This window comes from Trachypithecus francoisi, unplaced genomic scaffold (genome assembly GCF_009764315.1).
Source record: "Trachypithecus francoisi isolate TF-2019V2 unplaced genomic scaffold, Tfra_2.0 Lachesis_group12, whole genome shotgun sequence".
Taxonomy (NCBI): domain Eukaryota; kingdom Metazoa; phylum Chordata; class Mammalia; order Primates; family Cercopithecidae; genus Trachypithecus; species Trachypithecus francoisi.
The window spans coordinates 66527241-66554385 of NW_022681457.1; the positions used below are offsets into that span (position 1 = coordinate 66527241).

Consider the following 27145-nt stretch of genomic DNA (forward strand, 5'->3'; position numbering starts at 1 on the left):
ATGTTAGTGTGCTGCACCCATTAGCTCGTCATTTACATTAGGTATATCTCCTAATGCTACCCCTCCCCCAGCCCCCCACCCCACGACAGGTCCCGGTATGTGATGTTCCCTACCCTGTGTCCAAGTGGTCTCATTGTTCAATTCCCACCTATGAGTGAGAACATGCAGTGTTTAGTATTCTGTCCTTGCGATAGTTTGCTCAGAATGATGGTTTCCAGCTTCATCCATGTCCTTACAAAGGACACGAACTCATCCTTTTTTATGGCTGCATAGTATTCCATGGTTCATATGTGCCACATTTTCTTAATCCAGTCTATCATTGATGGACATTTGGGTTGGTTCCAAGTCTTTGCTATTGTAAATAGTGCCGCAATAAACATGTGTGCATGTGAATCGGACACAATTCTTGCCCGACTTTGACCCACTCTATCTCAGTGCAATTTAATTATCTATATTTCACATAGCTATGCCTGATCACACACACAGGTTCATTCACTCAGGAATTCTGGTCACCAAATTTGCTATTCCAGTCACATTACCGGGAAGAGATCAATGTATTTGATATATGGTCTTGAAAGACCAACTTTTATTAATTTTTTTTTTCCCTCTGAAGGAGTGGTGAAATTATACTCTAACTTCTTTGTGCTGGAAGTTCACAAGTTTTTGATTATTCAAAAATCGTAAAAGGTCAAGAGGTCTTGAAGTAAGTAAAAATAAGTTCAGGTTTACCAACAAACTCTACAGCCTTAAGTTACTTTCTGCCAGCCAAGGTTTTCTCATCAAAAATGAGGACAAGTGTTTGACCTAGAATTTGGGAAATCTGTCTAGTGCTGTACTGTCCTAAAATTCACTCTTCTTATTACAACGTAATTTTATTGTTTTATTAGTTGATGGCCTCTCAACCTTACCCAGTAATAGGAGAAACTTTACCCTCTAATTAGAAAATAATGGGTATCTACTTTTGGCCTACTGTGGCAGAGGAAAAGGCAGTTACCCTAGGACTGGTTTTGCAATAATCTTTCTAAAAACAAAGAAAAAACTACGTTAATTTTGGATTCTTCCCCATACCACATATATTTGATCCAATAGAAAAATCATGTCTAAATCACTTGTCAGAAAAACTGATTATCTTTTCCAGATTATTACATTACTACTTAAGGAAGAAATAACTTGGCCATAGTATTTTCATTGTCACACGCGATCACACACAGCTCATTTGCTTTTGGCACCCTTACAGAGACTGAAATACAAGCACAAGGAAAGCACGTTTATATAACACAAATCACCAGTCAATTACGGACACACACAAAAAAGCAGATATACATGCAGATACCCTTCATAAGCAAACCACAATAGAGAGCTGTGTAGAATCGTCTTACTCTGTCAGACGATTCTACACAGTTATAAAATCCCATTACTACGCAGCTTAAAGTACAAATCACCTCACACCCCACAGCACGAAGAATCACACACAGGCAGAAACACAACCATACCCGGTCACGGAAAGACTCTCAGTCCACCCGGCATCTCCCATTGTCACACACACGCACACACACCCCAAGAGCCTGGCAGGGCACACAGAGGGTCCTCTGCAAATCCGAGGTTCCGGTGGGTCCCCGCGCCGGCCCCGGCTCCTCCCCCGCACCTGCCTGGACGGCGGGTCCCACCCTCTCTCCTGCCAGGGGTAGACCCCGGGACCACTCAGACCTCGCTCTCGCAGGCCCTGAGCGCCTGACGCCTGCGCACGGAACGCGAGCGGGCGGGCACTCCCAGAAACCTCTGGGGCGCGGCAGGCCGAGTCCACTAGCCCGCGAGAGGTGAGCTGCCCGGGATCCTCACGTCCTGGCTGGCTAGCCAGGCGCTGAACTACATTTCCCAGAGGCACTGTGTCCAGAGCGCTGGACTACATTTCCCAGAGGCACCGCGTCCGGAGCGCTGCTTCATTTCCGTTAGTTTGCGACATTTGGAGGCCTCGCGTGGGGAGAGGGCCGCGTCTGTGGAGGAGCTTGGCTCCGCACCTGCTGGGCTGGCGAACCCGAAATCGGGCTTGGAACCTGGGCGCCAGATCTTGGACCCTAACTGCATCTCTCTCAAGGTAGGAGTGTCCGGGATGCCAGAGCGGACATGCGCGGAGAAAGCGTCGCTGGGGTTACTCGTGTGGCCGTGTCTCCGGTTTTGTGTGCAGGCTACAGCCTGCCTGGTATTGGCGACTGCCTGTGCATACACTACTGGACGTGTGTGGCTGTGGTTTTGTGTATGAGCATTTGTGTGACTGTGAGTTGTTTGTGACTCTGAGGGTCTTTGTGACTGTTTGCTTACCTGACTGAGATATACTTACGTGACTGTGATTGTGTGTGTGCCACGTGTATAATTGGAGTTTGCCTGTGACTATGAAGTGACAGTTGTGACAAGTGTTTGGATGTGCTTGTGTCACTTTGAGGTTGTGTATAAACCTGGTATCGTGTGACGGATTTGCCAGTAAATTTAAGGTGTGTGACAGTGTTGCTGTGACACGGTGTTTGTGACCGCGTGTTTCCCTGATCTGGTACTTGGTTAGGTGACTGTCTGATTGTGTGTGACTGTGGGGTTGTGTGTGCTGTTTTCCTGACTGTGTAAAGAGACTAAAATTGCAGCTTTGAAAGGGTGTTTTTGGCGGTGTCTCTGACAAGGTGCTTGGATGTAATTATATGCCTTTATTTAAAGGGATTTTGTTTGAGACGAGGTGGTCTAACAATGTAGCATAATTGGATGATTGTGCCTCTAGCTGTGTGACTGTGGAAATGTGATTATGTGTGACTTTATGTGGCCATTTGTATATTCTGTGACCTTATGGTGGTTTAGTTCAGTACAGAAGTAAATTTCTTTTTGGTATTTCTGGGGTTCATTTGGGGCTGAGGTCGGCCTATGGATTATGAGTGCCATATGGCTTTGTGCTCCTCCCATGTGGCTCTGAGGACTTAAGGACTTTTTGTTTTGACCACAGTGGCTGCCCTTTCATACATAGCTTGCATTGCTTTATTTCTGTATCCATCCTCGGTTCACCTTGGGAAATGTAGTTATGGGTTCACGACTTCTTCCCTGCGTCCTCTTGCCTTATAGCCTTAAGGGAATTGGATGCAAGGAAGTGGCAAGAAGTAAGGAAGTCAGACATTTGGACACCTGAGTGAAGAATAGGAGTTATTTGCGAGCCACAGACCTGGTCTTGGGATGAGAATTTTAGGGCTGATAATACCTTCAAGACAGCCACTGGATGCTGGGCGTGGTGGCTCACATCTGTAATCCTAGCACTTTGGGAGGCGGAGGCAGGTGGATCATCTGAGGTCAGAAGTTGGAGACCAGCCTGACCAACATGGTGAAATCCTGTCTCTACTAAAAATACAAAATAACCGGGTGTGGTGGCGCATGCCCTTAATCCCGGCTACTTAGGAGGCTGAGGCCGGAGAATTACTTAAACCGGGGAGGTGGAGGTTGCAGTGAGCCAAGATCATGCCACTGCACTCCAGCCTGGACAAGAAGAGCGAAACTCAGTCTCAAAAATATATATAAAAATAAATATAAAGGTCACTGGAAATGTAATGGGATTCCAGGAGTGGGAATAGTTTCAGAGGGAGTGCTTTAGGAGACAGCAACCCAGTTCTGAACCTGAAGCACTCCACTGCAGGGCTGTCTCCAGTGTACAGCTTTGAATCCAGAAGTAAATTCAAGCCCAAGACAGCTTTGACCTGGCCCTTCTTTCTGATACAGAAGGTAGAAGACCTGTTCTAGTCTCCTCCTGACTTTTCTTTATATTAAATGAGATTGAGGATGGAGGAAGAGGATATGTTATAATTTAGCATATTCCCCAAGAAAAGGCCTAATATCTCATTCCATTTTTCTTTTTCTGAGAGTAGAGCCCAGAGGAGAAAGAATGGCTGTTTCAGTAGCAATGTCCAAGGTGAGTATTTCCTCTTTGTTTCCTGAAATACATTTGTTATTACAGGACATAGACATTTTTGTTTTCTTTTTGAAATTTCCTGCCTTCTCAAATGATAGCGGGGCAAGGCAATTTTTGGTAGATTGAGAGCAAAGAAAATGTGCCATTAATTGGGATTGATACTTTGCAATAGTGGTTAAGTTTAGGAAGAATGGATTCGAGACTCATGGATTTAAAAAGGGGAAGAAGGAAATAGCTCCATTGTGTTATTTAAAAAGGGAAAGAGCTCTATTGTGTTATTTCTGATACAGCACCATTTTGGTTTTTTAACTTTTTATGGAAAGTTTCAAATGTACATAAAAGTATAATGAATATTTCTAGCTTAAAAACGATCACGGCCCGGTGCGGTGGCTCACGCCCGTAATACCAGTACTTTGGGAGGCCGAGGAGGATGGAACGAGGTTAGGAGATCAAACCATCCTGGCTAACAAGGTGAAACCCCGTCTCTACTAAAAATACAAAAAAAAAAAAAAAATTAGCCAGGCGTGGTGGTGGGCGCCTGTAGTCCCAGCTACTCCGGAGGCTGAGGCAGGAGAATCACGTGAACCTGGGAGGCAGAGCTTGCAGTGAGCCGAGATCGCGCCACTGCACTCCAGCCTGGACCTCAGAGCAAGACTCTGTCTCAAAAAAAAAAAAAAAGCGATCACTTTCCAATCTTGTTTCATTATTCTACCTTCAGTTCAAAAATCCTTTCTAATTTGCCCTTTTGATTTCTTGACTTATAGGTTATTTTGATTTGTTGTTTTCTCAAATATTTTGAGGATCTTCCAGAGATCTTTTGTTACTGATTTCTAATTTCGTTACATTGTGTTCACAGAATATACTTTGTATGATTTGAATCCTTTTAAATTTATTAAGATTTTTTATGACCCAGAATTTGATGCATCTTAGTGAATGTTTCATGTGCACTTGAAAAGACTATATTCTGTGGTTGTTGGGTGGAATGTTCTATAAATGTCAACTAGGTCAGGTAGGTTGATAGTATTTTTAAATCTTCCATATCTTTATTGATTTTCTGTTTGTTGGATTTTTCTCCTTGTAGTTTCTTTCAGTTTCTGCTTCAGGTATTTTTTTTCTTTTTTTTTTTTTTTTTTTTGAGACAGAGTCTCGCTCGGTCTCCCAGGCTGGAGTGCAGTGGCCGGATCTCAGCTCACTGCAAGCTCCGCCTCCCGGGTTCACGCCATTCTCCTGCCTCAGCCTCCCGAGTGGCTGGGACTACAGGGGCCCGCCACCTCGCCCGGCTAGTTTTTTGTATTTTTAGTAGAGACGGGGTTTCACCGTGTTAGCCAGGATGGTCTCGATCTCCTGACCTCGTGATCTGCCCGTCTCGGCCTCCCAAAGTGCTGGGATTACAGGCTTGAGCCACCACGCCCGGCCTTCTTTTTTTTTTTTGAGACAGAGTCTTACTTTGTCACCCAGGCTGGAGTGCAGTGGCACGATCTCAGCTCACTACAACCTCCACCTCCCAAGTTCAAGTGATTCTCCTACCTCAGCCTCCCACGTAGCTGGGATTACAGGCAGGCACGACCGTGCGCAGCTAATTTTTGTATTTTTTTTTTTTTTTAGTAGAGATAGGGTTTCACCATATTGGCCAGGCTGGTCTCGAACTTCTGACCTCAGGTGATCTGCCCACTTCAGCCTCCCAAAGTGCAGGGATTACAGGTGTGAGCCACCGTGCCTGGCCTGCTTCATGCATTTTGATGCTCTGTTATTAGGTATAGGAAGGTTTTAGATTTTTACATCCTACTGGTGAATTGACCCCTTTATCATTAGGAAATGATCTTCCTTATCCCTCATAATATTCTTTGCTCCAAACATCTACTTTGCTTGATATTTAATGTAGACATTCCAGCTTTCTTTTCCTTAATATTAGCATTGTATATATTTTTCTATCCTTTTTAACCTGCTTGTGTTTTGATATTTCAAGTGTATTATAGGCAGCATGTAATTGGGTCTGTGTTTTTATTCAACTTTGCAATCTCCATCTTTTTTTTTTTGGAGGAGGGGGATGGAGTCTCACTCTGTCACCCAGGCTGGAGTGCAGTGGCGCGATCTCGGCTCACTGCAACCTCTTCCTCCTGTGTTCAAGTGATTCTCCTGCCTCAGCCTCTCAAGTAGCTGGGATTACAGGTGCGCACCACCACACTCAGCTACTGTTTTTGTATTTTTAGTAGAGATGAGGTTTTGCCATGTTGGCCAGGCTGGTCTCAAACTCCTGAACACAGGTGATCTGCCTGCCTCGGCCTCCCAAATTTCTGGGATTACAGGCGTGAACAACCACACCCAACTAGCAATCTCCATCTTTTAATTGGAGTATTTAGTCCATTTATATTTAGTGTGATTATTGATATGGTTTGGTTCAAATCTATCATTTTGCCATTTGTTTTATATTTATCCCATCTGTTCTTTATTTCCTGTTCTCACTTTTCTGCCTTCTCTTGGGTTGAAAGAAAGAGTTTCAAAATAACAATACCAATATTTTTACCAACCATATGAATATAGAAAAACAATATAAAGTCCTGTTGGAGTTTGATAGGATATAGCCCACTAGGAATCTATAATCAAATTACTGTGTTTAAAAGTCATCTAAAATAACACTTCTTATATGGTTAAGCTGCCAACTGGAAATGCAGTTAGGCTCGTTGGTTTTATATTGCTTTTCATGTTTAGGGATTGCTTTTCTCCCACTATGATTTAATTTTGTTTTAAAATTACATAACATATATCCAAAATCAAAACAACAGAATAAGATGAATTTAAAGAAGTCTAGTGTCCATTTCTGTCCCCTCTACCTGCTTCCTTCTTCCCTCTATAGATAACTACTTGTATTTCTTATTGGTTTTTACTTTTTTCTTTTAAATGATATGTGTTTATATATGTGTGTATGTATGCAATTTTTGTTGTTAATTAAAAGGAATATTCTATGTACTCCATTCTGTACCTTTTTTCTTTTTCACACATTACTGTATCCTGGAAATAAGTCTATAGGAGCCTATAAAGGTCTTCCTCATTTATTTTTATAGCTACATGTTCTATTGTGTGGGTAGAATAGTTATTCAGCCTGTCTCCAATGGATGGCCATTTGTTTTTTTCTAGTATTTTACCATAACATAATGTAGCAATCAATAACTATATGTTGTCTCTATCTGTGGAGGTTTATATTTGGGGCAAGTTTGTAGAAGTGGCCTACTTTTAGTTTATGTTAATGCTTTTTGTAAGTTCTGCATAAATTGCAACTCTGTGTCATAATAAAGTTGGTACACTTCTTCATTTTTCTCCTTTCTAATATTTTCCTCCATTACCCAACTTTTTTTTTTGTTTGTTTTTGAGACGGAGTCTCGCTCTGTCGCCCAGGCTGGAGTGCAGTGGCGGATCACAGCTCACTGCAAGCTCCGCCTCCCAGGTTTACGCCATTCTCCTGCCTCAGCCTCCCGAGTAGCTGGGACTACAGGTGCCTGCCACCTCACCCGGCTAGTTTTTTGTATTTTTTAGTAGAGACGGGGTTTCACCGTGTTAGCCAGGATGGTCTCAATCTCCTGACCTTGTGATCTGCCCGTCTCGGCCTCCCAAAGTGCTGGGATTACAGGCTTGAGCCACCGCGCCCGGCCCAATCTTTTGTTTTTAAAACTATTACATTACCTTGTTTAGAGTTTCAGGAGGCTGCTGTTTCTTTGTTTTCTGATATCAAAGTAGTTTCTAAATCATGCCAACATGATTCAGAAAATACAAAAAGAAAGACGCAAAGGAGAAAATAACAATGACTGGAAAAACCATCCTCTGGAATGAATCGTTCATATATGGAGTCCATTCTTCAAGTCTTTTTCTTTAACTTATTATGGAAAAAGTTAAAAATATGCAGAAGTTAGTGTAGTGTCATGTATCCCATATACCCTACCCATCACTCAGCTTCAACACATATCAATTTATGGCTAAACATGTTTCATCTATACCCCTATTTCTTGTCCCACCTCTCCCACACGCCCCTTTAAAAAACAACATAGGTTATTTTAATTTTTTTGTTAGAACAACTCAGCAAAATAAAATTCCTGTTTATTGTTGGACAACATTGTTTCACACATACATCAAACAGGCCAAAAAAAATAAACAGCAACTTCATAGACAAAAAAGGAAAAAAAAGAAACCTTTTATCTTTGGCCTTTTTAACCATCTCATACAAACCAACTACTTATAGTACAGCTACGTACATACACAAAAAAGTTACTGGAATGCTCAGAATAAGATTGTTTTTTTGTTGTCATTTTTGGTTTTTTTACAAGGTTTTTTTTCTCCTTTGAGATTATAATGAACATGGTCACACCACAAGTAAAGACAGAAGTAGGACAGAGAATGCTCCAAAGGCTGGTTTGGTCATCCGAGATCATTAAAAATGGCTGACCCTAACAATATGTACAAAAGTATAAAATGTAAATAAAAAATACAAACAAATTTCCTTTTTAAAGTACTTTTAAGAAAAAAAGCAGGTCCTTGGAAGTTTTGGTTCTTTTTTCCTCCCCTGTTGCAAATTCTCATGGTTTGCATTGGGTGGTGGAGAGCGCGTGTTATCTGCGGGTGGCACTGCCCACAGTGCGTGGGCGGGTGGGCCTCTCTACTCGAAGGTGACCACGTTGAGATTCTGAGACGGGAAGTGGAGGGTGAATAGGTCACGGCGGACTTTTCCACAGTAGGCCCCAGTGTGTGATGCTCCCCTTCCTGTGTCCAAGTGATCTCATTGTTCAATTCCCACCTATGAGTGAGAACATGCAGTGTTTGGTTTTCTGTTCTTGTGATAGTTTGCTGCAAATGATGGTTTCTAGCTGCATTCATGTCCCTACAAAGGACACAAACTCATCCTTTTTAATGGCTGCATAGTATTCCATGGTGTATATGTGCCACATTTTCTTATTCCATCTGTCACTGATGAACATTTGGGTTGATTCCAAGTCTTTGCTATTCTGAATAGTGCCGCAATAAACATACTTGTGCATGTGTCTTTATAGCAGCATGATTTATAATCCTTTGGGTATATACCCAGTAATGGGATGGCTGGGTCAAATGGTATTTCTAGTTCTAGATCCTTGAGGAATCGCCACACTGTTTTCCACAATGGTTGAACTAGTTTACAGTCCCATCAACAGTGTAAAAGTTTTCCTGTTTCTCCACATCCTCTCCAGCACCTGTTGTTTCCTAACTTTCTAATGATTGCCATTCCAACTGGTGTGAGATGGTATCTCATTGTGGTTTTGTGTTTTTTTTTTTTTTTTTTTTGAGATGGAGTCTCGCTCTGTCGCCCAGGCTGGAGTGCAGTGGCCGGATCTCAGCTCACTGCAAGCTCTGCCTCCTGGGTTTACGCCATTCTCCTGCCTCAGCCTCCCGAGTAGGTGGGACTACAGGCGCCCGCCACCTCACCCGGCTAGTTTTTTGTATTTTTTAGTAGAGACGGGGTTTCACCGTGTTAGCCAGGATGGTCTCGATCTCCTGACCTCGTGATCCGCCCGTCTCGGCCTCCCAAAGTGCTGGGATTACAGGCTTGAGCCACCGCGCCCGGCCGTCATTGTGGTTTTGATTTGCATTTCTCTGATGGCGAGTGATGATGAGCATTTTTTCATGTATCTGTTGGCTGTATGAATGTCTTCTTTTGAGAAGTGTCTGTTCATATCCTTTGCTCACTTTTTGATGGGGCTGTTTGTTTTTTTCCTGTAAATTTGTTTGAGTTCTTTGTAGGTTCTGGATATTAGCCCTTTGTCAAATGAGTAGATTGCAAAAATTTTCTCCCATTCTGTAGGTTGCCTGTTTACTCTGATGGTAGTTTCTTTTGCTGTGCAGAACCTCTTTAGTTTAATTAGATCCTATTTGTCAATTTTGGCTTTTGTTGCCATTGCTTTTGGTGTTTTAAACATGAAGTCCTTGCCCATGCCTATGTCCTGAATGGTATCACCTAGGTTTTCTTCTAGGGTTTTTATGGTATTAGGTCTAACATTTAAGTCTCTAATCCATCTTGAATTACTTTTCGTATAAGGAGTAAGGAAAGGATCCAGTTTCAGCTTTCTACTTATGGCTAGCCGATTTTCCCAGCACCATTTATTAAATAGGGAATCCTTTCCCCATTTCTTGTTCTTGTCAGGTTTGTCAAAGATCAGATGGCTGTAGATGTGTGGTATTATTTCTGAGGGCGCTCTCTGTTCTGTTCCATTGGTCTGTATTTCTGTTTTGGTACCAGTACCATGCTGTTTGGTTACTGTAGCCTTGTATAGTTTGAAGTCAGGTAGCGTAATGCCTTCAGGTTTGTTCTTTTGGCTTAGGATTGTCTTAGCAAGGCAGGGTCTTTTTTGGTTCCATATGAACTTTAAAGCAGTTTTTTTCCAATTCTGTGAAGAAAGTCATTGGTAGCTTAATGGGGATGGCATTGAATCTATAAATTACCTTGGGCAGTATGGCCATTTTCACGATACTGATTCTTCCTATCCATGAGCATGGTATGTTCTTCCATTTGTTTGTGTCCTCTTTTATTTCACTGAGCAGTGGTTTGTAGTTCTCCTTGAAGAGGTCCCTTACATCCCTTGTAAGTTGGATTCCTAGGTATTTTATTCTCTTTGAAGCTATTGTGAATGGGAGTTCATTCATGATTTGGCTCTCTGTTTGTCTGTTACTGGTGTATAAGAATGCTTATGATTTTTGCACATTGATTTTGTATCCTGAGACTTTGCTGAAGTTGCTTATCAGCTTAAGGAGATTTTGGGCTGAGATGATGGGGTTTTCTAAATATGCAGTCATGAGTCATGTCATCTGCAAACAGGGACAATTTGACTTCTTCTTTTCCTAACTGAATACCCTTTATTTCTTTCTCTTGCCTGATTGCCCTAGCCAGAACTTCCAACACTATGTTGAATAGGAGTGGTGAGAGAGGGCATCCCTGTCTTGTGCCAGTTTTCAAAGGGAATGCTTCCGGTTTTTGCCCATTCAGTATGATATTGGCTGTGGGTTTGTCATAGATAGCTCTTATTATTTTGAGATACGTTCCCTCAATACCGATTTTTTAGCATGAAGGGCTGTTGAATTTTGTCAAAGGCCTTTTCTGCATCTATTGAGATAATCATGTGGTTTTTGTCTTTCGTTCTGTTTATATGCTGGATTACGTTTATTGATTTGCGTATGTTGAATCAGCCTTGCATCCCAGGGATGAAGCCCACTTGATCATGGTGGATAAGCTTTTTGATGTGCTGCTGGATTTGGTTTGCCAGTATTTTATTGAGGATTTTTGCATCGATGTTCATCAGGGATAGTGGTCTAAAATTCTCTTTTTTTGTTGTGTCTCTGGCAGGCTTTGGTATCAGGATGATGTTGGCCTCATAAAATGAGTTAGGGAGGATTCCCTCTTTTTCTTTCTTTTTTTTTTTTTGAGACGGAGTCTCGCTCTGTCGCTCAGGCTGGAGTGCAGTGGCCGGATCTCAGCTCACTGCAAGCTCCGCGTCCCAGGTTTACGCCACTCTCCTGCCTCAGCCTCCCGAGTAGCTGGGATTACAGGTGCCTGCCACCTCGCCCGGCTAGTTTTTTGTATTTTTTAGTAGAGACGAGGTTTCACCGAGTTAGCCAGGATGGTCTCGATCTCCTGACCTCGTGATCCGCCCGTCTCGGCCTCCCAAAGTGCTGGGATTACAGGCTTGAGCCACTGCGCCTGGCAATTCCCTCTTTTTCTATTGACTGGAATATTTTCAGAAGGAATGGTACCAGCTCCTCCTTGTACCTCTGGTAGAATTAAGCTGTGAATCCATGTGGTCCTGGACGTTTTTTGGTTAGTAGGCTATTATTGCCTCAATTTCAGAGCCTGCTATTGGTCTATTCAGGGATTCAATTTCTTCCTGGTTTAGTCTTGGGAGAGTGTAAGTGTCCAGGAAATTATCCATTTCTTCTAGGTTTTCTAGTTTATTTGTGTAGAGGTGTTTATAGTATTCTCTGATGGTAGTTTGTATTTCTGTGGGGTTGGTGGTGATATCCCCTTTATCATTTTTTATTGCATCTATTTAATTCTTCTCTCTTTTCTTCTTTATTAGTCTTGCTAGTGGTCTATCAATTTTGTTGATCGTTTCAAAAAACCAGCTCCTGGATTCATTGATTTTTTGGAGGGTTTTTTGTGTCTCTATCTCCTTCAGTTCTGCTCCGATCTTAATTATTTCTTGCCTTCTGCTAGCTTTTGAATGTGTTTGCTCTTGCTTCACTAGTTCTTTTAATTGTGATGTTAGGGTGTCAGTTTTAGATCTTTCCTGCTTTCTCTTGTGGGCATTTAGTGCTATAAATTTCCCTCTTCACACTGCTTTAAATATGTCCCAGAGATTCTGGTATGTTGTATCTTTGTTCTCATTGGTTTTAAAGAACATCTTTATTTCTGCCTTCATTTTGTTATGTACCCAGTAGTCATTCAGGAGCAGGTTGTTCAGTTTCCATGTAGTTGAGCGGTTTTGATTGAGTTTCTTAGTCCTGAGTTCTAGTTTGATTGCACTGTGGTCTGAGAGACAGTTTGTTATAATTTCTGTTCTTTTACATTTGCTGAGGAGTGCTTTGCTTCCAACTATGTGGTCAATTTTGGAATAAGTGCAATGTGGTGCTGAGAAGAATGCATATTCTGTTGATTTGGGGTGGAGAGTTCTGTAGATGTCTATTAGGTCTGCTTGGTGCAGAGCTGAGTTCAATTCCTGGATATCCTTGTTAACTTTCTGTCTCGTTGATCTGTCTAATGTTGACAGTGGGGTGTTAAAGTCTCCCATTATTATTGTATGAGAGTCTAAGTCTCTTTGTAAGTCTCTAAGGACTTGCTTTATGAATCTGGGTGCTCCTGTATTGGGTGCATATATATTTAGGATAGCTCTTCCTGATGAATTGATTGCTTTACCATTATGTAATGGCCTTCTTTTTCTCTTTTGATCTTTGATGGCTTAAAGTCTGTTTTATCAGAGACTAGGATTGCAACCCCTGCTTTTTTTTGTTTTCAATTTTCTTGGTAGATCTTCCTCCATCCCTTTATTTTGAGCCTATATGTGTCTCTGCATGTGAGACGGGTCTCCTGAATACAGCAAACTGATGGGTCTTGACTCTTTATCCAATTTGCCAGTCTGTGTCTTCTAATTGGACCATTTAGTCCATTTACATTTAAGGTTAATATTGTTATGTGTGAACTTGATCGTGTCATTACAATATTAGCTGGTTATTTTACTCATTAGTTGATGCAGTTTCTTCCTAGCATCAATGGACTTTACATTTTGACATGTTTTTGCAATGGCTGGTACCTGTTGTTGGAGTTGCTCTTCTTGAGGAGTATCTTTGTGGTGTTCTCTGTATTTCCTGAATTTGAATGTTGGCCTGCCTTACTAGGTTGGGGAAGTTCTCCTGGATGATATCCTGCAGAGTGTTTTCCAACTTGGTTCCTTTTTCCCTGTCACTTTCAGGCACACCAATCAGACGTAGATTTGATCTTTTCACATAATCCCATATTTCTTGGAGGCTTTGTTCATTTCTTTTTACTCTTTTTTCTCTACATTTCTCTTCTCACTTCATTTCATTCATCTGATCTTCAATCACTGATAATCTTTCTTCCAGTTGATCGAGTCGGTTACTGAAGCTTGTGCATTTGTCACGTAGTTCTCGTGTCATGGTTTTCATCTCTATCAGTTCCTTTAAGGTCTTCTCTGCGTTAATTATTCTAGTTATCCATTCATCCATTCTTTTTTCAAGGTTTTTAGTTTTTTTGCGCTGGTTACATAGTTCTTCCTTTAGCTCTGAGAAGTTTGATCAACTGAAGCCTTCTTCTCTCAACTCGTCAAAGTCATTCTCTGTCCAGCTTTGTTCCGTTGCTGGCGATGAGCTGCATTCCTTTGGAGGGGGAGATATGCTCTGATTTTTTTTAATTTCCAGCTTTTCTGCACTGCTTTTTCCCCATCTTTGTGGTTTTATCTGCCTTTCGTCTTTGATGACGACGACGTACTTATGGGGTTTTGGTGTGGGTGTCCTTTCTGTTTGTTAGTTTTCCTTCTAACATGACCCTCAGCTGCAGGTCTGTTGGAGTTTGCTTGAAGTACACTCCAGACCCTGTGTGCCTGGGTATCAGCAGCGGAGACTGCAGAACATAGAATATTGCTGAACAGCGACTGTTACTGTCTGATTCTTGCTCTGGAAGCTTCGTCTCAGGGTATACCCAGCCGTGTGAGGTGTGATGTGTCGGTCTGCACCTAGTGGGGATGTCTCCCAGTTAGGCTACTCAGGGGTCAGGGCCCCACTTGAGCAGGCAGTCTGTCCGTTCTCAGATCTCAGCCTCCGTGCTGGGAGATCCACTGCTCTCTTCAAAGCTGTCAGACAGGGACTTTTTCATCTGCAGAGGTTTCTGCTGCTTTTTGTTTAGCTATGCTCTGTCCCCAGAGGTGGAGTCTACATAGGCAGGTGCCTTGAGCTGCAGTGGGCTTCACCCAATTCGAACTTCCTGGTGGCTTGGTTTATCTACTTAAGCCTCAGCAATGGCATGCGCCCCTCCCCCAGCCTCGCTGCCACCTTGCAGTTAGATCTCCGACTGCTGTGCTAGCAATGAGGGAGGCTCCATGGGTATGGGACCATGCGGGCCAGCTGTGGGATATAATCTCCTGGTGTGCCATTTGCTAAGACCCTTGGTAAAGCACAGTATTAGGGTGAGAGTTACCCGATTTTCCAGGTGTTGTGTGTCTCAACTTCCCTTGGCTAGGAAAAGGAATTCCCTTCCCCCTTGCACTTCCCAGGTGAGGCAATGCCTCACCCTGCTTCAGCTCTCGCTGGTCAGGCTGCACCAGTGGACCAGCATCAACTGTCCGACACGCCCTAGTGAGATGAACCCGATACCTCAGTTGAAAATGCAGAAATCACCCGTCTTCTGTGTCGCTCAGGCTGGGAGTTGGAGGCTGGAGCTGTTCTTATTCGGCCATCTTGGGCGCCACCTAGGTTATCTTGAAGTGGATTTCAGATGTATAATTTCATCCTTAAATATATTATTACATATCTGTAAAAGGTAAGAACTTTTAAATTAAAAAAATATATAACCATAGTATCATTACTGCTAAAAAGAAAAAAGCCAGGCGTGGTGGCTCATGCCTGTAATCTCAGCACTTTGGGAGACCAAGGCAGGTGGATCACATGAGGTGAGGATTTTGAGACCAGCCTGGACAACATGGTGAAACCCTGTCTCTACCAAAAATACAAAAATCAGCTGGGCATGGTGGCAGATGCCTGTAGCCCCAGCTACTTGAGAGGCTGAAGTGGAAGGATCACTCGAGCTTTGTAGGCAGAGGTTGCAGTGAGCCAAGATCACAGCACTGCACTCCAGCCTGAGCAACAGAGTGAGACCCTGTCTCAAAAAAAACCCAAAAAACAAAACAGGCAATACTGTCTTAATGTCATGAGCCAATCAGTGTTCAGATTTTCCCATCGTCTGTAAATATTTTTTATGATTTTTTTTAGAATCAAGATCCAAACAATGTCTATTTGTTGTAATAATGCAATATGTTTCTTAAATATTCTTCTAATCTCTGGGTTCTTTCACTTTTTCTTTCTTACAGTTTATTTGTGCCAGAAACAGAATTTTCCTGTAGAGTTACCCATATTCTGGATTTTGTTGATAGCTGGTCTGTGGTGTCATTTAACATGTTCCTCTGACCCTGTATTTCTTGTAAACCAGTATTTAATTTTAAAGGCTTGATCAGATTTAAGAGTTTTGTTTGTTTGTGCTTGGTTTTTGTTTGTTTGTTTGTTTTTCTTGAGACAGAGTCTTGCTCTGTCGCCAGGCTGGAGTGCAGTGGCGTGATCTTGGCTCACTGCAACCTCCACCTCCTGGGTTCAGGCAATTCCCCTGCCTCAGCCTCCCGAGTAGCTGGGAGTACAGGCACACGACACCATGCCCAGCTAATTTTTTGTATTTTTGTAGAGGCAGGGTTTCACCATGTTGGCCAGGATGGTCTCAATCTCCTGACCTCGTGATCTGCCAGCCTCAGCCTCCCAAAGTGCTGGGATTACAGGTGTGAACCACCGTGCCTGGCCCCATTTTTCCTTTTTTTTTTTTTTTTTTTTTGAGACGGAGTCTCGCTCTGTTGCCCAGGCTGCAGTGCAGTGGCCGGATCTCAGCTCACTGCAAACTCCGCCTCCCGGGTTTACGCCATTCTCCTGCCTCAGCCTCCCAAGTAGCTGGGACTACAGGCGCCCGCCAACTCGCCCGGCTAGTTTTTTATATTTTTTAGTAGAGACGGGGTTTAGCCGTGTTAGCTAGGTTGGTCTCGATCTCCTGACCTCGCGATCCACCCATCTCGGCCTCCCAAAGTGCTGGGATTACAGGCTTGAGCCACCGCGCCCGGCCTTTTTTTTTTTTTTTAACACTAATCCATCATATATAGTGATGTGCACGTCTCTGAAGTGCTGCATAGTATTTGGTTGTTTTCCTTTATGTGATGTTAACAGCCAGCTATTGATATCTTTATGTGAATATGTTATTTTTTCAGGGGTTACAGAATGATATTCTAATTCTTCTGCAAATATAAGCTGGAATAGATCTATAAAGAGAGCCATCCTTTCTCAATGTCAGGTATTCTTGGTTACCTGAAGAATAGTTTATGCAAAAAGAAAAAAAAAACAAAACTAGAATAAAAGATTGGTTTTTCTCTTACTATTTTTCAGCATCTTTCAAAGCTTATTCCATGTTTTTCTTTTAAACTATTATTATTAACTTACGGATTAAAACGTATCTGTTATGTTTCGATCTGTAACAATAACTGTTCTTATTAACGCTCACATTGTTCCATGTATGGCAAGTGGAAGGTTTACCCTCTCCGATTTGTCTACTTTTGGATTCCTTTTTATTCTTTTTGACATGACCCTAGTAGTCTTTGGCAGATTCCAGACTTTCTGTTCTGACAGAGTATTCTAGGCTCATTTTGTACAACTTCCTGTCCCAAACATAAAATCAGCCATTTATTTATGGGGCCCTGGTTCCTTTTATAAGAAGTGTTTTTAAGAAGTCACAACCGGCCGGGCGCGGTGGCTCAAGTCTGTAATCCCAGCACTTTGGGAGGCCGAGACGGGCGGATCACGAGGTCTGGAGATCGAGACCATCCTGGCTAGCACGGTGAAACCCCGTCTCTACTAAAAAATACAAAAAACTAGCGGGGCGAGGTGGCGGGCGCCTGTAGTCCCAGCTACTCGGGAGGCTGAGGCAGGAGAATGGAGTAAACCCGGGAGGCGGAGCTTGCAGTGAGCTGAGATCTGGTCCCTGCACTCCAGCCCCAGCGACAGAAGGAGACTCCATCTCAAAAAAAAAAAAAGAAAAAAGTCACAACCAGAATAATAGGAACTCTCATTGCTCCTAGTTGTCATTGCTTATAGCCTTAACAGAGCTGGTGAAATACAAATTTTTTAGAAGGAGAAAAAAAATCCTGATTGTATACTGATATTTCCAATTGAATTAAAAGATTATAGTTTTTCTCACTATCTTTGATTTTATATTTGTGTTTCTTTTATAATCTGAGAAAAATCTTAATTCGTAATGATTAATGATACTAAGATTCTCACTGATATATGTGTGTGTATAATCATTTCAGATTATATACATATATTAGTTTTAGACTAACAATGCCAATATTAATAACAGTATAACTACTGAAAAACTCTAAGACATAACTTCATAAAGTTATAACATAACATAAACTCTTAAGACAACTTTGAAAAACAGTTTATAGTTATTTTGTTTGTAGGTTATATTGGGTCTAATGTCAAATGACTGTATTTTAAAGTTCCTGAAAATATTCACTTCCTTTATATGTTTAACCTTCCAGCTTTGTATACACAGATAAATTTGTTTCATTTTGCTTTTGGTTCTTAGAGATTTTTTTTTCATTTTGATTTAATTTTGTGATTATAGTTATAGAAAACATACTTGTGGTTCCAAAGTCAAATAGATTTGATTGATAATACTTTATAACTTTGTTGTATGTCTGTCTTCCTAGAGGCTATTGAACTGTAATTTTTTTTTCATGTAATATCTTTGTGAGGTTTTAGTATTATGATTATTTGGCCTCAAGATGTAGAACAGAGTGCTATCTCCTTTTTCTGTTTTCTGAAAACATTTGTGAAAGAATATCTGCCTTAAATGTTGGTAGAATTTACCAGTAAAGCCATCTGGGACTTCTCTGTGGGCAGTTTGTTTGTTTCTACACATTCAGTTTCTTTAATATCCATGGGATGATTTTTACTTCTGTTTTTTCTTTTTTTTTGAGACAGAGTCTGGTTCTGTTGCCCAGGCTGGAGTGCAGTGGTGGGATCTCTGCTCACTGCAAGCTCCGCCTCCTGGGTTTATGCCATTCTCCTGCCTCAGCCTCCCCAGTAGCTGGGACTACAGGCGCCCGCCACCTCGCCCAGCTAGTTTTTTGTATTTTTTAGTAGAGACGGGGTTTTACTGTGTTAGCCAGGATGGTCTCGATCTCCAGACCTCGTGATCCGCCCATCTCGGCCTCCCAAAGTGCTGGGACTACAGGCTTGAGCCACCGCGCCCGGCCTTCTGTTTTTTCTTGTGTGAATTTTGGCAATTTTTGTTTTAAGGAATTTGTCTATCTCGTTGAAATTGCCAAAATTATTGGCATAGAATTGTATTATCTTTTTAATTAAAGCCTTAAAAAATCTGTGGTCCAGTCTGTACTTTGGTAGTATATTTTTTTGAAAACTTGGTAGGGGTTTATAAACTGTATGAATCTTTTGAAAGAACCAATTTTTGAGTTTGTTGATATTCTCTATTGTAATCTACTTTATATTGTGGATTTTGTGCTTATTTTTATTATTTCTTCTTACTTTGGTCTTCATTTGCTCCTCTTTTTCCAGCTTCCTAAAGTGGGAGCCTAAATCATTTTTCCAACATAAGCATTTAACACTATAAATTGTCCTCTAAATACTGCTTTTGTTGCAGCTCACAGAATCTGATACGTGTGTTTCCGTTGTCACTCATTTCAGCATATTTCCAATGTCTTTTTGCATGGGTTATTTAGAAGTATGTTTAATTTCCAAATATTTAGTGATTCTGGTTACAAGTTTGCAATTTTAATAATGTGTGGACACTGACCATGGTATATTCTCTGTATAATTCAGTTTTTAAAATATTTACGGATACTTGTTTTATGACCCAGCATCTGGTTTATTTTGATGGCCTTTCCATACGCAGTTTGTTAATGAAGAGTCTGACTCTTGCCAAAATCCTATGTGTGGGCCCTCAGGCTCCACCAAGTCATTCCTGGCAGGTCACACAGGGGAAAGCTGGCCTCCCTGCAGCAGACTTGGTGCACATCTAGTGCATTACAGTCTCTAAAGGGAGTTGCAGTTCAGGACTCAGGCCTCCTGGACCAGCTATGCTGTTATGCGTGTTTACATTCCTAACCCAGGCATCTCCATTAGGAGGCCTCTTTATCAGGTGCCTCTGCCAAGAGGACATCCTAATCTAGGGGAGAGGGGAAACCTTGAAGACACTTTTTTTCCCACTCTTAGTACTCGGTAGTTTTAATTTTTTTCTTTATTTCTTTTTTCTTTCTTTTCTTTTTTAAAACAATTTTTGGAGACAGGGTATTGCTCTGTCACCCAGACTGGAGTGTAGTGGTGTAATCATAGCTCATTTCAGCCTTGAACTCCTGGGCAGTTCAGGCAATCCTGTCTCAGCCTCCCAAGTAACTAGGACTACAGGTTTGCACCACAACGCCTGGCTGATGTTTTATTATTATTTTGTAGAGACAGATTATTACTATGTTGCCCAGGCTGGTCTCAAACTTCTGGCCTCAAGCAATCCTCCTGCCTCGGTCTTCCAAAGTGCTGGGGTTGCTTACAGGCATGAGCCACCATGCTTGGCCAGTACTCACTACTTTTTCACTCTTAGCCCTTCCCTTGTCTTCTTGTCCTCTGGTCCCGGTCCATAAAATGAATGACAGGAGCCTTTTGTTCTGCATTCCCTTAGCAGTGAGATGACTCACTTCTGCACTGATCCACATTTGCACTGACCTGCCTGACCCTCTCTGACCCTCTCCAGGTGCTATTTCATGGTTGGGGTTGGGGGAGTGAAACAGTGGAGTACTCAGCGCTTTCTCTGGGTTAGCCTCTTACATTAAGTGATTACTAAGTGATTAAAGGCTGGTTGTGTTAATCACTTATTCCAACACCTTGCAGCTCAGTTCTCTTCAGCCCACCTTCGCTTTTGGTAAGTGGATGTGGTATTCTATTAATAGATATTTATCAGCTTGGCCAACGTACTTGATATAGTGGTATATAAATCCTCTATATTGTTATTGATTTTATTGTCTACTCATTCTATCAGTTACTGAGCAAAAGATCTTAAAATTCCCAACTCTGATTGTGGGTTTGTCTCTTTCTTCCTTCAGTTGTGTCAATTTTTGCTTCACACATTTTGAAGCTTCGTTGTTAAATCTCTACATTTGGATTGCTGTCTTCTTGATGAGTTGATCCTCCTTATTGCTAGTATTTCTCTTTATCTTAAGTCTATTTTGTCTTATACTAATATAGGCATACAAGCTTTCTTGTGATTAGTGTTTGTATGGTGTATCTTCCCATTTTACTTTCAGCCCATCTTTATATTTAAAATGTGCTTCTTGTAAAGAGCATATAGTTGGAACTTGAGTTTTTACCTTAATACTCTATTTTTATTGGAATGGTTGCACTATTATTGATACAATGTAGTTTAAGCTCTGCCAGAGATGGGAGCATCCATATGTGGCTCTTAAGAAGAGCTTAGGGCCACATGTGGTGGCTCATACCTATAATCCTAGCACTTTGGGAGGCTGAGGCAGGAGGACTGCTTGAGACCAGGAGTTCAAGACCAGCCTGGACAATGTAGCAAAACCCCATCTCAACAAAAAAAGTAAAAATTAGCTGGGTATGATAGCACATGCCTGCAGTCCTAGCTACTTCGAAGGCTGAGGTAGGAGGATTACTTGAGCCTAGGAGTTCAGGGTTACAGTAAGCTATGATCATGCCACTGCACCCCAGCTTGGGTGACAGAGTGAGGCCCTGTCTCAAAAAAAATTTTTTTTTAAATAAAGAGCTTGGCACTTTTTTGGAATTTAGGTCTTTTAAATTTGTGCCCTCAGCTCTCTGATGAATTTAAAAGAAATTAATGATTTTTCATCTTATCTGAATTATTTTTAGGTTGTTAGGATGGGCACAAGTATCTCTTGCAGAAATCTATATGTTGAAGAAGTCAAATTTTCAATTAAAAATGTATTCAGTACCTATATCAATGATTCTCTGCAGGGGCAGTTATTCTCCCTAGAGGGTGTTTTGGAAATACATCTAGGTCCTGTTGAATGTTAAAGTAACAGGGTTGAGGGTAAAGACTTCTAGCTTTTTTGTTTGTTTGAGACGGAGTCTCGCTCTGTTGCCCAGGCTGGAGTGCAGTGGCGTGATCTTAGCTCACTGCAAGCTCCACCTCCTGGGTTCATGCCATTCCCCTGCGTCAGCCTCCCGGGTAGCTGGGACTACAGGCGCCCGCCACCACGCCCGGCTAATTTTTTGTATTTTTAGTAGAGACGGGGGTTTCACTGTGTTAGCCAGGATGGTCTCGATCTCCTGACCTTGTGATCCCCCCGCCTAGGCCTCCCAAAGTGCTGGGATTACAGGCGTGAGCCACTGCGCCCGGCCGACTTCTAGCTTTTGAAGGAGTGAGGTCTCGGATCTAGGTTAGAGATTACCCAACTTTTTCTGTAAAGAGCTGGACATTTCATATGACTTTGTGGGCCACATGGTCTCTGTTGCAACTCTTCAGCTCTGCTGCTGTAGTGTGAAAGTAGCCAAAGGCACTACATAACTGAATCAATATGGACGTATTCCAATAAAACTTTATTTACAAAACTAGTTGGTAGACAGTAGTTTACCAACTTATGATTTAGCTGTCCATCAGTGCATAACAAAAAATTGTCTGTGATTTGCAAAATTGAGAACCATACCTGGAAAAAGTGTGTTTATAATTATCCAGGTCTGGAATATCTTACATAATGCTTTTGTGCATGACTTTTTCAATTTGCTGAATTTATCTACTTTCCTGTTATTGGATGGTTTTACTATTAGCTGTATCTTCCAGGAATGCAACCATTATTTGGTTGAGAAAAAGGCTGTACTTTGCTTAAGAAATTTACTGAGTTTTTTTTTTTAACCATTTCAAAAAGTTACAGTATTGATGGCAATGCTAGCTTTGATATTTGTCTTGCCCATGGCAAATACGTAGAGAAACCTCCATTTATAGATAATGCATTTCTACTTATTCTATACATACACATGAACACATACATTTAGCCTTTATGTCAAAACATCAAATATAAAATGTGTCAACAATACTTAGTTACATATTGTCATTTTATAAGTCTAAATTTCTTCATTATAAGTAATTGTAAGCATAAGCATTTAATTATTTGTGCCTTCTGATGTAGTTGTGTATGATCATAAATATATTGAAATACTAAGTTGTTCATTATCTCCATTTTTGACATCTATAGATGTGTTGTTATTACCTATGAGTTTCATTTCAGAAGTGGTAGAGAGGTTGTTATATTTTCTGTTTGTATATAGGAAGCATTGAGTTTGATCAAGGTAAGAACCACAACATATATCTGTCTGCCTTAGTGTGTGTTTTGGGGGTGGGAGAAACAGGAAGAAAAGAACAACAAAGATAATTCCAACTGAATCATTTGTTACTTTGCAAAACACCTGGTCTCACGATTCTGCTTTCTCCTCCCTAGCTCTGCATTCTCCAGACTCTGTGCTTTCCTAAGATAGGAACCCAGAAGAGGATTGATCATTTCTTGCAGCTCTAAAAACCATGGCTCGGGTAAATTGGAGTTTCTTTGTGCTCTCTTCATTTACTTTTTTACAGAGTATGTGTATGTATTCCTCACTCCTGAAGCTTCATTCCTAACTGACCTCACTCAGGAATATGCTCCTCAGTTTGTCCCATTCTGATAAGTGATAGTGTCTTCCCTCAGTGTGTCTTTCTAATCTAACCTTTAATCACATACTTACTCAACAATCCGTTCAGCATCTTTGACTAGGAACATTGATCTAACAAAAGCAGAGTTCCCTGATTTCATAAGGTTGAGGAGGTTGTTAAATGGCACGACACATGAAAACCTTTTGAACTTCTCTTGAGATCTAAGTTCCCAGGTAGACAAGACAGGAGTTGGTCTTGACTGGGCTCACTCTCGATATGTGGCAAGAGCTCATGCTTTATGAGTTTTTAAGATTAGGAAGATGATTAGGGACTGAATACAGAGAGATCAGGGATCTTCCCCAGGAATACATAATTTAATATGGATCAATTTGAAATTTGACATTATGTGCTGGTCTTGAATGTATAAATTTGGATTATGTTTTTCACCTTTCTATTGCTTAGAATGATGAAAAGTTACATTTACAGATGAACGATAAATATGATCATAATGAAGATGATCATTCACCAGCAGAAGTTGTTAAGAATAAACTCTGAGAATCAAGAAATACAAGATTTTTACAACTTAAAATGTTCAAATATGAGCATTATGTCAGATATATTCATTATATAGGAGCTATTCTGTAGCCTATAAAATATTTACTAAATTATTGATGACAAGGAAAATGTTTATGATATGGTAGTCTGATCTAGTGGTGAACCTGGAGCTTCAATAAATTCTTTAATTTTATACAGATCTTATTTTATAAGGTTTTACAGGAAAATTTTCCCAGTTATTTTGTTTATTCCTTACATAGTGAAGAAATAAACTTTACATTTATTTTGAATGTATGATACACAATATATATATTGTATAGAATGCTTGTGTATGCTATTTCTTTTAATTGGGACATAGCATTTACTTTATTCCCAGACTTATCTGTAAAGTAAGATGTTCTTTCTATATGCAGAAAATACGTATAGCAGGCCAGGAGCAGTGGCTCACACCTATAATCCCAGCACTTTGGGAGGCCTAAGCAGGAGGGTCCCTTAAGGCCAGAATTCAAGACTAGCCTGGGCAACGTAACAAGACCCCTGTCCCTACAAAAAAATTTGAAAATTATCAGGGCACAGTGGTATGTACTGTGGTCTCAACTACTCAGGAGACTGAGACAGGATCACTTAAGCCCAGGAGTTCGAGGCTGCAGTGAGCTATGATGGCGCCACTGCACTCCAGCCTGGGTGACAGAGTGAGATCCTGTCTCCAAAACAACAATAACAACAACAAAACTATAACGATAGGAATAATCAGGAACTTACTTGTACTTTTCAGCCCGTGTGCTGTGTTGCTTCCTTTGTGGAGGGGTCCCCTTCATCTCCCCCTCCATTGAAAAAGTATTTTTTTTTTGGCCGGCCACGGTGGCTCACGCCTGTAATCCTAGCACTTTGGGAGGCCGAGGCGGGTGAATCACAAAATCAGGAGTTCGAGACTAGCCTAACCAAGATGATGAAACCTCGTCTCTACTAAAAATACAAAAATTAGCTGGGTGCAGTGGCAGGTGCCTGTAATCCCAGCTACTCAGGAGGCTGAGGCAGGAGAATTGCTTGAATCTGGGAGGTGGAGGTTGCAGTGAGCCAGGATTGTGCCACGGCACTCTAGCCTGGGTGACAGAGCAAGACTCCATCTCAAAAAAAAAAAAAGAAAAGAAAAAAAGAAAAAGCATTTTTTTAATTTCCAAAACTAACATTTTGTTTGTTGTTTCAGAAATTAGTGATGTTCAGGGATGTTGCCATTGAGTTTTCTCAGGAAGAGTGGGAATGCCTGGACTCCGCTCAGAGAGATTTGTATAGAGATGTGATGTTGGAGAACTACAGCAACTTGGTATCACTAGGTAAGGAATCTGACCTTCATGTTTCAGGATCTACCTTTGGAATGGCTGCTTTCTCTGCTGTTATTTCCAGGTTCTTTTTTAAGTAATTAACTGAATTTCTTATTCTTTTCAAAGGAGGAGTTTGAAATTACTGGAAGTAGACATGGTTTCTCAGGGCACCTTTCTTTTCCATCCTTCAGAAAGCCTTACTACTGCCTTCTGATACCATCTTTCTGCCATCTTCCTTGATGATTGAAGGGCTAGATTTGAAGTTTGGGATACTTGGAATATTGGCAGATAAAACAGCTTATACATTGTTACAGTTTAGATCTGCTAAATGAGCTCTAAATAATTCACAGGCCCAGTCACAGATTAAAAAAATAGATGCGGAGATGTATGTTTTTTCTGATAAAAGAGTTTACATCATTTGTATAGTGATAGAGTGGATCAGTGCATTTCACCAACAACTCAAACACAACCCATTAATTAGAACAAACACATTGTCTTATATGTTCTTGGTAGTTGAATATTACATATTAAGAACTTTGGGCTGGGCGTGATGGCTTATGCCTGTAATCCTAGCACTTCAGGAGGCCAAGGTGGGTAGATCACAAGGTCAGGAGTTCAAGACAAGCCTGGCCAACATAGCGAAACCCCATCTCTACTAAAAATACAAAAATTTAGCTGGGCATGCTGGTGTGTGCTTGTAATCCCAGTTACTCGGGAGACTGAGGGAGGAGAATCACTTGAACCCGTGGTGGAGGTTGCAGTGAGCGGAGATCACGTCACTGTACTGTAGCCTAGGTGACAGAGCGAGACTCCATCTCAAAAAAAAAAAAAAAAGAACTTTGCATTGGACATTGAATGACTATGCTAGAATCATCTTTTACTGGAAAATAGTTGAGGGGAAACCTGTGATTGTCTAAGAAACTTTATTGTTTTCTTCTGTAGTATTCTTATATGAATCAATTACAACTTTAATAAGTGATTTTCCAACCTAGATGATCACTTTATTCCTTGTGGTGGAATAAACTGTTTCATGCCTCTTCCTTCCTTTCTCCTCTGAAGCATTTAGGAAGTTATTGATTAATACGTGTCCCTAGAGGACCCAAGTTGTGTGGGAAAAAAAAAAAACCTGTGACTTGAGGAGAAAAGCAAGGGTTTTTCAGCATGATCTTCCTAAAGACTCTTACCTAATTTCTAGTACCTCCTTTCCCGTTGGTCTTTTATTATAATTCTTCCCACTTTCAAAAGAGGGAATGGTTGGCCAGGCGCAGTGGCTCCCGTCTATAATCCCAGCACTTTGGGAGGCCAAGGCGGGCAGATCACCTGAGGTCGGGAGTTCAAGACTGGCCTGACCAACATGGAGAAACCCCATCTCTAGTAAAAATACAAAAAATTAGCCAGGCATGGTGGCACATGCCTGTTAATCCCAGCTACTCAGGGGGCTGAGGCAGGAGAATCCCTTGAACCCGGGAGGTGGAGGTTGTGGTGAGCCGAAATCATACCATTGCACTCCAGCCTGGGCAATAAGAGCAAAACACAGTCTCAAATAAATAAATAAAACAAAACAAAAGAGGGAATGGTTCTTCCTCTTCCCCAATGACAACACTTTTATGTCAACTTGGGAGTCAATTCCTTTCCAGATTGTTTCTTTGAATTCAGACTTACTGTCTTTATTCTTTTTTTTTTTTTTTTTTTTTTGAGACGGAATCTTGCTCTGTCGCCCAGGCTGGAGTGCAGTGGCCGGATCTCAGCTCACTACAAGCTCCGCCTCCCGGGTTCACGCCATTCTCCTGCCTCAGCCTCCGGAGTAGCTGGGACTACAGGCGCCCGCCACCTCGCCCGGCTAGATTTTTGTATTTTTTAGTAGAGACGGGGTTTCACCATGTTAGCCAGGATGGTCTTGATCTCCTGACCTCGTGATCCGCCCGTCTCGGCCTCCCAAAGTGCTGGGATTACAGGCTTGAGCCACCGCGCCCGGCCTGTCTTTATTCTTTTAATATATTGTTCATTTATCCAAAATATATCTATTGAAGGCCTATTCTCTGCCAAGGACTGTAGTAGCCATTGGGGAAATAATGGTCTAGTAAAGGTTCTTACTCTGCTGAAACACTTTTTTGTGGGAGAAATACAAAATACATGAGGAAACAAAATTCTATGTATATGTGTATGTATGTGTATATATATGTATACATGTATTTAATAAATATCAATGTAACAACAGGTAGTGATAAGCAGTACAAATAAAGGTAAAGAAAGGTAGGCAAGTAAAGAATAATGAGGGGTTGGACTGGCCTATTTTAGATTGGTAGATTTTGGAAAATCTTCTCTGAAGAG

At 41.3% G+C, this 27145-nt stretch overlaps 1 protein-coding gene across 4 annotated transcripts in view; it reads left to right on the forward strand.

Moving 5' to 3' along the window:
• The first annotated feature begins 1780 nt into the window (after positions 1-1780).
• Positions 1781-27145, forward strand: part of ZNF420 (zinc finger protein 420) — a 47606-nt gene continuing 22241 nt past the window's right edge. Inside the window, exons 1-4 of one of the 4 annotated variants that reach the window (XM_033225960.1) lie at positions 1781-2095; positions 3891-3934; positions 22750-22838; positions 24700-24826. Coding sequence is in view for 2 of the 4 variants with exons in the window: in XM_033225958.1 (XP_033081849.1) it covers positions 22830-22838; positions 24700-24826 (136 nt within the window). In the remaining 2 variants the exon portion in view is untranslated. The remainder of the gene's footprint in view (positions 2096-3890; positions 3935-22749; positions 22839-24699; positions 24827-27145) is intronic. The other 3 variants (XM_033225958.1, XM_033225959.1, XM_033225957.1) reach the window with 3 other exon arrangements.